At 39.6% G+C, this 11,758-nt stretch overlaps 1 protein-coding gene across 1 annotated transcript; it reads left to right on the top strand.

Moving 5' to 3' along the window:
• Positions 1 to 9,578: 9,578 nt before the first annotated feature.
• On the top strand, positions 9,579 to 11,679 carry sox21b (SRY-box transcription factor 21b). The gene is made up of 2 exons (XM_042001576.1): positions 9,579 to 9,811; positions 9,952 to 11,679. The coding sequence occupies exon 2, from the start codon at positions 9,969 to 9,971 to the stop codon at positions 10,713 to 10,715; it is 747 nt and encodes a 248-aa protein (XP_041857510.1). The 5' UTR covers positions 9,579 to 9,811; positions 9,952 to 9,968; the 3' UTR covers positions 10,716 to 11,679.
• The last annotated feature ends 79 nt before the right edge of the window (positions 11,680 to 11,758 follow it).

Below are 11,758 nucleotides of genomic sequence, written 5' to 3'. Positions count from 1 at the left end.
CTGTATGTGTGGTGAATTTAAAATCAGTCATTTTCAATTCTCTCATTATATATTTGATTTAGTCAAATGTGTTGAATCAATTATTTTTTTAAGTCAAATTTGTATTTTGAATTTGTATTTAAATGTAAATGCATCAAAGTCATCAAGATTTCTCATTATCTGCTTTTTCGATCAATCACATGTACAGCATAATTGGGTAAGTGATGCAAGCACATGCCAGAACTGAAAGAAGCAAATTAACAAGAAGCCAATTTCATAGTTAATCAACAGGTAAATGGACCTAGATTGTAGCAGGTGCAGCTCTTTGTGTTTTCAGAGTAACTTTTATACTGCCAACTTTAAAAAAAAAAAAAAAATTCTATATATCACAAAAACAACCTGGATCTGCATTTGACTGATTTAAATGCTTGTAACATTATACACCCAGCTATGTATTGACAAAGGTAATTTTTAAATGGTGTTTTTGTATCAGTTTTTGTCCTCTTTGTGTGTTGTTATATATGCAGATGCAGAGACGTAGACAAACTCCCAAAAGCAGGCAATATGTCGTCTAACCTTTAAGTGCATTGTATTGAGAGAAGGTCCTCTGTTGCTTTTAGAGTGGAAGTCACTCCACGTTGGTCATTGTGCAGCAGATTTTTGTGCTTTGGTGTGACACACAGCCTGCACTTTCCACCAGATGATCAGACCATCTTAAATGTTTTCACAGTACACCTGAGCCTGGTTCCTACAGTGTTCAGTGCACTGGTGTAGTCTCATTCATTTTATTTTATGAGCTGGAAGGAAAGCAAAGTATTAATGACATTGTTTTCTGATCTACTCTTTTCTACCCTTATCCTCCCTCAGAATGCTTCTCCATCATCTTTCCAGCATTTACTATATTAACATAACCCTGATGCAAGACCCTTTTGCAATTGTGCTTGAGTGACTGGCAGCATATTGAGGCAAATGGGGAATTATTGTAAAGAAAATGTTCTGTATAAACAGCTCAAAAGAATAGATGGCAACGCTCATAATGGAATCTGAAAGCTTTCCTTTTTCCTTTATTGTCTCTCCTTCCTTTTCTAAACAACCTCCCTTTTTTTCCTGCTATCAGAGCAAAGTTCTCAGAGAGAAAATGAAGTGCATTCATGCATCCTGAAAGAGGCTTTTAAGGTTGAGTACAGCTCAAACAAAGAGGAAGGTGAGCTATGGCTGGCCTGACTCAGTGTTTATAACCTTGCTGTGCAGAATTTAAGAATGCAGATGAATTGAATGGGGCCGGCTATGAAGCACATCCATTCCACAATGCTGAGACTTATTGGTATTCATTAGCGTTTTTGTCCGGGTTGCTAAATTGACGTGAGGTGTTTGGTTTGTGAAATATTTCTGCATTAAACTCTTGCATTTAAAGCTGCTGATGAATTTCAGTCAGGGAACTGAAACTAGCATTTTTTTTAAGAAACCACTCTTGAGAATAATATTGTATTTTTATTGATTTAAAGTGCTGAAATGATATGCATCTTGAAGACGAATGTATGGTTAAGATTAGATACAAAGAGCATTTTTCTTAGCTGTCAGGCCCCCTCCCATTGCTCCCGGCCCCCTTCTCTCTTCATTTTGCTAACTGGTGCTCAAAGCTTCTCCTCCGCTGACCAAGCATCAGCTTCCCTGCACTGATAAATGGGCTTCTTTGAATTGATGGCAGGCTGGAGGAAAAAGAGATAATCCTAGATAATGTGGACACAGTTTTCATTTCTTGTCACCCAATTAAACTGCAATTATCCCACTTGCAGGAGCGGAGAAAAGTGGAAAGAATGGCCAAAGAATGGGAGAGCGGGGCTCCCTGGGACACTTTCTACCAGACACATTAGCCCAGATTTGCTCTTTCCTGATAAAAGAAACCCATTTCTTGCACTTGGCAGTGCACAGTGAGTGGCAGACCAGCTGCAACCTGGGGTTTAGAAGAGAATGCCTAAACAATGTTTGTGCCATGCCTTAAAAATAATCGTGAAGAAAAAGATCAAAATGTATACAGGTTGTCGCCCCATTAAAGCAGTGTGGCGTTTGTGTGGCGCTCCATGTAGCTTTAGCTGAAGACACAGAGGTTTTATCCCTCAAAAGCCCATATAGTTTTTTTTTACATTGTTATTATGCTAATGTCCAAGCCACATTGTCAGAGAGAACAAAAGTGAGCATTTTGTGAAACCTTGGTCATTGCTGACCGATGTAAGAACCCTGGAGTTGCCTACACAGTGGTTTAGAAACCTTCAAACACTCCTTTGGCATATCTAAAAGTGCTCTGACTGAGAGCTTGTGTGCACCTACTGTTCCTAGTAAGAATCGACCAATGCTTTAAAATAAGGGACGCTTCCTCTTTGAATTGTTTGCTTCCAGATGAATCAAGGCTGAGTGAAACTCTCCTCTGGCACAAAATCTAAGAAGTAAATTAATGTCTTTTGTAATTACTGTTCCTCTTAGTAATTATCACACAGGACAATTTATGGATTAACATATTGATTTCACTTGACCCTTGGCAAGGCTTAATCTGAGCAGAGAGGATACTTTTGGCTTGTGCTGCCAAATGCAAACAGCCCCCGGGGCCTCTGGCGGAGCTTTGCTCTTTAGGCGTGTCCCATCATCTTTAGCAGACGTCCCATGGGATGGCGATCCGACTCTCGCAGGGTCCTGGCCTTTGCTTTTGCTATCTATTCAGAGCGTGGCTCTGCACGGGTATTTACTTTAGCCAGACATGAAAAAAAGAGCTGCATGAGTGAAAATGAAGAGGAGCATTCGTAAGAGTAATTCATTAATCTTCACGCAGGCGATTAGCTTCTTTGAAGTCTTTGATTTGGAAAAGCCATGTTACTTGCTTTGCTACCCCTCCCCTCAGAGGCTGTTTAGATAAACATTAAAAATAAACAGATTAGTTAAAATCATTAGGCAAACATCTTAACACACTAACACAGGCTGCCTGTTTTGGAATACTGATAAGTGTGATCCTTCTGCAGTGGCATCTAATGATGTTGTCACGTGTGTGGAGTGCATAGTGGCAACAGTACATTGCAGATTATGGAGAGGGGAGAATACTCTGTCAAAATATGATCAATATATCCTATAAGAGCCTGTGCTGCTCTGCATGAGTAATGGCGTGATTGGGAAAGCAACACGAGAGAGGTGAGTGTGAATGTGGGCTCTCCACTGCTGTGTCCATCAAATAATGAGATCACCTGAGACAGCCAGCGGCATCCCCCCCCCCCCCTCCAAACAGAATGTGCTGACAGGACACTTGCCCTCCCATTGATCATATTGTCATTCAAGCCAACTCTTGGGAGAAACATACACACACTCAGACACAGGTTTTTAGGTATAAGTAGGGGAATGTTGTGCAAATATCACTGATGTTTTCTGGAGGTTTGTGACTGGAATGATGACTTCCAGTTACAGTAATGACCACATGTTTTTTGCCCCTGATGTGTGTAAGACAACACGGCTATAAAGGGCTCACCTAGATAGATATGACATTCACTCGCAACAATGAGCCATCTGCAGGAACTCTCGGTATTTCACTCTTGTGAAAAGTGGGACTTTTTTTCTCTTTCAATGACATGGTTATTATCCTGGTCACTTAATCTCCTCAAATAAGATTGATTTCTCCTTTCAAGCTGTGTTAGAGTGTCTCTGTCAGAAGGCATGCAGGCCATGGGAACCATAGAGTTCCAATGCATCCTTACAATTTTCCCATTTGATGGAGGTCACAGTCACTCAGGCTGTTTCTTTGACATACTGATGAGAAGACGCACAAAGGCTCTTTCATTGTTACAAGTGATAGAGGAAAGCATCGCTATATGTGCAAGACATGAGGAGATGCTGAGTTGTGGAGGCAGTTGACTATTTAAACCTGCTCTTTGAATTTGCAGGTAATTATATACTTTGAATATAATCATCAATGTTATAATCATTTTGGAAGTAATTTTTCTACCCTGTTTTGTCAGTTAACTAACAAGAAATTTAGAAAGATTAAGAATACACAAATTCATTTAGGTGAAACTAATTAATTTGTGGGAATTAAGATGATGCACAAAAAGATTTTTCACTGATATAAATGTATTTTTGGTTGTTAAACAAATTGCCAAATTCTCAAACAATTGCACAAGGCCTAAAGTCATATTCACTGTAAAAGTAGTCCCTCCAAGGACGTGGTTTGGATTCAAGTTTGATTAAATATTTCTTCTTTTTTTTTTTCTTCTGTACAATTATATTTACTTTTCATGAATTGCTTTCAGTAAGAAATCGAGGTCCAACACACAATGGATAATGATTCACACAAAAGGATAAAATGGGAGAACTGATTATCTTTTCACTTTTACAGATTTATGCACTGAAAAGGGCCTGAATCAATAATTTAATAAATCTTGACCTTTAATCAAAAGTTGTCAGTATTTTTAACCTTTTGTTGATTTAGCCCAGATGAAATCTGTTTAGTTCTTTATTTTCTATTCATAACATTTGGAAAACTTTTAACAAAGGTCAAAGGTGGTTAATAAGCTGGAAGCACTGTGCTGTCAACTTTTATGTAAGTGTCTTTCATATTGTGTGCAATGAATAAAAACGAACAAGTCACTGTTTGGATTTTTCCTTTTTTTCTTCTTCTTTCTTTGAAGGACGATGGCACACTATGAAAGACCAAATAGCATGTTGCTGCGTTGCCACGGGTTCAAGGATATTGGATCATGTTTTGTTTGCGAAGCAGCCTCAATTCAGCTTCCACATAAAGAGGCAGAGACTAGGAGAGGACTGAGAGAGAGCAGTCTTTGTAAGGTTGAAGGAAAGGGGTGGATAAAAAAATGCCTTGGTGCATCAGTTTTCTCTGATCCCAACTGAAACTATAAATGTATCTGAGAGATGAGCTATCTGTGGTGGGATGTGCCACAAGCAGGCCTTTTCTTCCCTGTGTCTCTATGATGAGTTAGCGGGACCTGAAGTGATAAAGCTGATAGAAGGGCTGCTATCAGGTGGCAGTCTTGGTAATTACAACTCTCTATTTGGGGCTTTGCAGTGATGCTGTGGCGATAAGGGAAATATAATGAGGAAGAAAAGCCGGCGATAATGTATCTGCTAAATGGTTCAAAATAGTCTATCATGGGAAAAGTCATCTCAGAGCCTGGAGGTAAACAAGTATCTGTGGATGTGAACCAAAGGACTCTGCCACAGAGAACATGTGGAAGGTTTAAGCTAAACATATGCCCTGTGGGGCACTGTTGCAATCACAGTTCAAAAATCTGACTTTTCACAAAAGGTAGGCTAGGCCATTTTTTTTAATGATCCAGGAAGCCATTTGATTGCTGCTGCTATTTTGTTTGCCCCTCAGGGTGTGGAGATATTCTGCAGTGTGAGATTACATATAATACTTTGACAAGCGGCGGTTTAAAGATGAAGGTCTTATCAGCCTGGCGGACTCCACATGCTTCTGTGTTGCCATTCTCCTTCCATAATGTGCTTTCAAAGTTTGTTGTATCTGTCAGTTCAGGTCCTCCAAGATTGAACTGACAATCACTCCTCTTTCTCCCCTCTTTTACCATCATTCAAGCATTCAGACACACACTCAGGCACACACTTACACAGTCCTGAGGGCCATTCGCCTGTTCAAGCCCTCCAGTCTTTAATGCACGCTGCAGTGTGTTCTATGGATGTTTTATTGTGCATTTTTGATCCCCTCACCAGGGATCATGACCACTATCAATAGTGTTTTCTCTAATGTGATTAAGTTAATACTGTGCTGTATGAGGGGATTATTTCTCAATTCCTCTTGATATGCGTAATATTTAGGTTGTGGTTGAGTAAATATTTTGGTTCTTCACCAAAATAATTCCCACTGAGACAAAGACTCAGAATTTTGCCCTAAGGAGCAATAAAGACTGTATAATTAGAATGATTAAAGAACTGCACAACTAATTTGGCACTTATTGAATATATTTTCAGAACACAACCTTCAAAATAGGTCACATATTTAAACCACAAAAAAATATTAACTTTATTCACATTAATTATGCATTTATTCAGGCTTTCGGTGTGATTCATTTGAAGTGATGCTGAAGTCGCCATTGTCTCCTTACCAATCCTATCATTGTGTCTCCTTGTACTTAAGCATATTTTCTACGTATTGTAGGAGCTGTAAAGACATCTCATTAGACAAAATGACTTCTAATCTGAATGCAATCATCTTTAAATAGTAATCAATTGGATCACTTAAAGCCCTAAACTGTCATTAGTACTTTATCAAAGGCTTGTTCCAGATAAGGTTCTGCAGTTAATGGTGCGTGATGGACACAGATTGGCTTTCAATACATTCCTCATCAAGCATTTATACTTTACTGGAAAATGTATTTTTACTTTCCTTTTTTTAACATTTTTTGTTTCCTCATTTTAACAATCTTTGTCTTGATCTTCAGCATCTACAATTTATTTTATCAAATGATTAATTAAAATAAGCAATATGATGAAGTGAATAAATAGTAAATATACAGTAATTGAGCATGAAAAAGTATTATTCCTTCATCTTTTAAGAATGATGCCTCTAAATAGATTTCAGCTATATTATTAAAATATTTCAATCTAGATGTGTTCTTCTGCATCAGGACTTAATAGAGGATCATCAAAACATAGCTGAGATGACCACTTTTTATTTATTTATTTTTTTTTTTTTGTACCATAGAAGTGGATTTACTCTTTTTCTCTTGGCTCAGCCTGCATGAGAGCAGCCACAGCTGAGAAGGGAAGGGGAAGATCCCAGCAGAGCTGTGATCAGACAAGCAGAAAGAAACCACATCAGGTACACAATCAGGACCCCTCCCTCTCTCTTTCTGCAAACCTCCCTGATAATGAGCAAACTTTCATGTGACAGTAAATACTCTCCACTCTGTGGGGTTTGAAGTGGCAAACACAAGATATTGTTGTTTACCCTCTCTTTTTTCCTCTCTCAAAGAAAAGCCATCTGATAGCGAGAGGTCAACTTCTGTTCCCTTGAAATCAATTTAATTCGAGATTTGACTCCCCTCCCCTCCCTCCTCTTCCATTGGGAGAATAACATTTTGAAAAGAATGAGGAGGTAAAGTACACATCCTACAATATTCTGGATAGATGAGTGCTTTCTTTAAATGCAAACTGGGATTATCCAGGGATCCTCATCAACTCTGTATAAAAATTATTGCTTTCTCTCAGACTTAGTGAAGTGTTAAGTATAGAATAAGGTGTTTGCCACTATCATGGAGATTCTTGCACCTCCAAGGGCTCCTATTTCAGAGTGATGGCTTTAGCCCTTTAGAGTGAACTGTGTGCGATCTCTCCTGGTAGGAAAATGTCCCCATGGGCTTGTTGTTGCTGCTGTCTGCCTTCTATTTGCATGATATTTTTCTATTCAGTCTTATCATCAGTGTGCTGTGAGGTGGGAGTGCTGGCTCCGTCTCAAAGGTTGGACCCAGGCTTTATCGGCAGGTAATTCTCCCACTCTCACTAACTCATGTTGAATTATTTAAAGTGTTATTTCTAGGAGCCAGGCATGGGTAAAAGAGGGGGAAAACACATACTGGAGTGTTTGTTGGTGTTATTTATTCATTCATTTTTATCAGATCATAGTTAAATTAGAAAATTGACTAAATTAATGTTTTCTCGGTTTGCTGTTTAGTGGAATAGATACCACAAATATGGACATTTTGATTAGCAGAAAACGTACAGGATAGCTCCGCCAGATCTTCTTAATGCAGGCTGAGCCTGGCCCAGTCATCTGAAACCATTAAAACAAAGGCCACTTCAGGATTTTGAGGATTGAAAAAATAAATAATAATCCCCCTTTTCAAAAAGTAACTAAATAAAAGAAAAAAAAGCTACATGGGGAAATTAAGAAAGGTGAGGGAGGAAACAGAAGAAGTCGTTGAAAAGAATTCCAAGGGCCCCGTGACAGCATACACACTTAACCGCACCTTCAAGTCCCGATAACAACTTTCGCCTATTCATATCACTATGAACACAATTTCTGTTTGCACAGTTGTGCTGAGAGGTGCGTGCTCCTGCGGAGCGAGCGGAGCGCTTCATTGCAGGAATGTTATCGAGGTGAATGACACGCCGACAAAAGGGGCGCGCGGCGTTGAGAGATGCCGCGAGTCGGTGTAGGCAGCAGGTTTGTCTTTCATCTGGTCCTTTGGGCGCGGATCATCTTCACCTTGTCAGGTTTCTTTCTTGAGACAAAGGAGCGATCCCTCAGTGAGCTTTTTCAGTGCGATAATAATGATAATAATAATAATAATAATAATAATAATAATAATAATAATAATAATAATAATAAACAAAAAAAAAAACAAACAAAAAAAAAACCCTAATCCGTGTTATCAGAAAATTTCAAACAATCTCAGATCTACAGGCAGGGCGCGGTTTTCTGAAAGCTGCGCATCACTTTTGGGTCATCATTCAACTTTTCACCCTGTCAAAAATGTCATGACATTTAATAATAATAATAATAATAATAATAATATAATTATAATTATAATAATACACTATATATTGTGTGAAATGTAGATTAGGCTAGACAGTTAAAGGGGCAACAGGAAAGTGAATTTAATTTACTTCCATTTATATCCTAATTTAAAAACTCGACCTACAGCCTAATTCATCATTATTAATATTGCTCAATACCGCTTCTCTATTTCCCTTTTTTGTACATATATAATTATGTACAACGGGAAAAAAGTGCCAAAACAAGCCACTTAAACCTACAATTTACTCAACAGGTCCTGCAGATAGCTGTAATTGCTTAGCTGAATATTGGACAACCTAATTTCAGTTGTCGACTCGCTGCCCTTGGGAAGGTCCTTTGAAGTGAAAGTGAAGAGGGGGATTTCAGGAAAGTAATTAATTTCACCGAGCACGATTAGAAACACTTCAGACCTCCTCAACATTTGCTTATTTACTGAGAAAAAATGGGACAATATCAGAAAATTAAAGAGCGCATTCTTTACCTTTCTTGTCGCCCCATGCGCTCTAATTTTTCAGGGGCAGTGCCACCCGTGGGGAAGTGAAGGGACAGGCAGGGACACGCCGGTGAGGAAGGAAGGTGAGAGAGTGAAGTGACACCGGCAGATTTGCCGAGTAATCAAAATTCCACTAAGAAGATGCAATTAAGTTAGACTTTTAACAAAAAGACGGCGAGTTTTGTTGTATCTGATGGCTGAGAAAACTTCTGCAACATACATGCACCTGTCTATCTGCTGTCAATTTCTCCAGATCTGACTGTTATTAAGGGTCTCATACATGCTGTCATCCCCAGGGAGCATATTTCAAGTGCGTGAATTACTTTTACGCATGACACTTTGCGGGTTGAAATAAACATAACTGAACGAATTAACTCCAACAACACTGGTTATTACAAAAAAATCTAATTTGACAAATAAAGATATTAAAATATGAGGTTCATTATCGTTAAAACTTGGCGGAAGTTTTTTCCTTTTTTTAAAAAAGCCCGTTCAACAGACTTCTGCGCGCTTGACGCTAGCGCGCATGCGCCAGTGACACTTTCACTACCTGCCACACAACCCGGTATTTCACACGAGGCAAGCGGGAGTTGTCGTTCACTTGCGTATGCTGCTGCTGAGAATAGGTTGGCTGTCTCAGGCGACAAGCGGAAAACAAGACAGCTTTTCTTTCCTCCGTCTTCTTTACTAAAGGCATATCTCTGATGGATGCCAGCATGACGCAGAAAACATTTGAGCGCTCATAAGGACGCTGCAACTTGTGTATTTTAGGAGAAAATCAACGGTGGGATGAAGAATTGAAGTTACAAGTAAGTAATCAAACGCATGAATTGCAGTTTCTGTAAATCTTGAATGAATATATATAATATTATTAAATCATTTTCACGTATTTTTATATCAACCTGGCAAGTTATTTATTCCTTGCTTCGTTTTTTCTTTTATATTTCAGAGTGTGTGTGTGCTAACATGTCTAAACCAATGGATCACGTTAAACGTCCGATGAATGCTTTCATGGTTTGGTCCAGAGCCCAGCGCAGAAAAATGGCTCAGGAAAACCCAAAAATGCACAATTCCGAAATCAGCAAGAGATTGGGAGCGGAGTGGAAACTTCTCACCGAGTCTGAAAAAAGGCCATTCATCGACGAAGCCAAACGACTGAGAGCGATGCACATGAAGGAACACCCAGACTATAAATACAGACCGAGGCGGAAACCCAAGACTCTGATGAAAAAAGATAAGTTTTCCTTCCCTGTGCCCTACAATCTCGGGGAGCACGACGCACTCAAAGTTAGCGGACTTTCCACTGGAGCACTTTCCGAGTCTATCCTTGGGAATCCAGATAAGGCGGCGGCTGCTGCTGCGGCTGCTGCAGCCAGGGTATTCTTCAATCCATCCATGTCCACGAACCCCTATTCATTTTTCGACCTGGGATCCAAGATGACTGAGCTTTCTCCACCTTCGTTTCCTTACGCGTCTCCTTTGGGTTACCCGCCGGGAGGCGCTACGGCTTTCACCGGGACTGGCGGCGTAGGTGGTGGGACACACACCCACACTCACTCACATCCATCCCCGGGAAACCCAGGCTACATGATCCCATGTAACTGTACGGCCTGGCCCTCAGCTGGACTCCAGCCGCCCTTAGCATATATCCTGCTCCCCGGGATGGGAAAACCTCAACTTGAACCGTACCCTGCATATGCTGCGGCATTATGATAGGCCCACTTTGGACTTCTAAGAAAATGAAATGTGAAATGAAATCAAAGAAAAGCTATTCATGCAAGAGTTTTATTATGCATGCACAAACTTGTACATGTGATGAAGTGCTCGTCGTCGATCAGATCTCACATGTGTATGTACATTGAATAATGCCTTTATCTAAGGTAATGCTTATTTAGAGAACTCTAATCTATTATTACTCAGCCATCACCTGACGCAACTTCACGAAAATGACTGAAGGATGACAAACGTGCACAGATGTCTGGGCATCAGAGCTTGCCCTTCTGAAAACTCTTTTTGAAATGTATCCTGTTCAGTTTCTATCTTCTGCTCCTGGTTGATCAACCTGTTGGAATCAAGGGCGGAAAAACACGAATGACCCCACATCAGGACCACATCGTTTTCCCTCAGATCACTTGCTGTGGGGGGTCATAATTCATGGATCAAGGAGGATTGTCAAAACACTGTAAATGTGTACAGAAAAAAATGACTTTAGTTTATTTGCTGTTACAGGCGTAGTGTTTGAGATAGGGCAAGGATGCTACGTATTTCACTAGAAACCCGCTGTATATTTTGAGTTTTTAAACCGTTTTATAGATGTCTGTAATATTTATTGTTTAGTGGAATCTATGGTGACCCAGACAATTTTTAAAAAGGACAAGGTTTTTGCACATGAAACGTAGAATATGTAATTTATTTTCAAGGTGTTATTCAATTGGGGTTTGATTCACCAAACCGTTTTTTTGCCATTAAACAGAAAAAAAGAAGTCCGAATTTAAATGGAGATGGATGTTTATTCACCCCCCACTCCTGTCATGTGCAGCAGAAAAAAGCCTTTTTAACTAACTCTTATGGAATTTGTATGTTTTGTGTTTTCTTTAACTTCCGTTATGTACTGCAAACTATTGCTACTGTTCACTTGTTGAGCATAAGGACTACAATAAAGCCTATTCGGATTAAACGGAAGAGCTGCAGTTCTTGATGAGATGAACAAGATTGCTATCTTTTCTTTTCCTGCTCCTGCTCCTCAGTCCAGGTGA

Source organism: Melanotaenia boesemani, chromosome 12 (assembly GCF_017639745.1).
Source record: "Melanotaenia boesemani isolate fMelBoe1 chromosome 12, fMelBoe1.pri, whole genome shotgun sequence".
In the NCBI taxonomy this organism is placed as follows: Eukaryota; Metazoa; Chordata; class Actinopteri; order Atheriniformes; family Melanotaeniidae; genus Melanotaenia; species Melanotaenia boesemani.
This window is presented reverse-complemented; position numbering and strand designations above follow the sequence as displayed.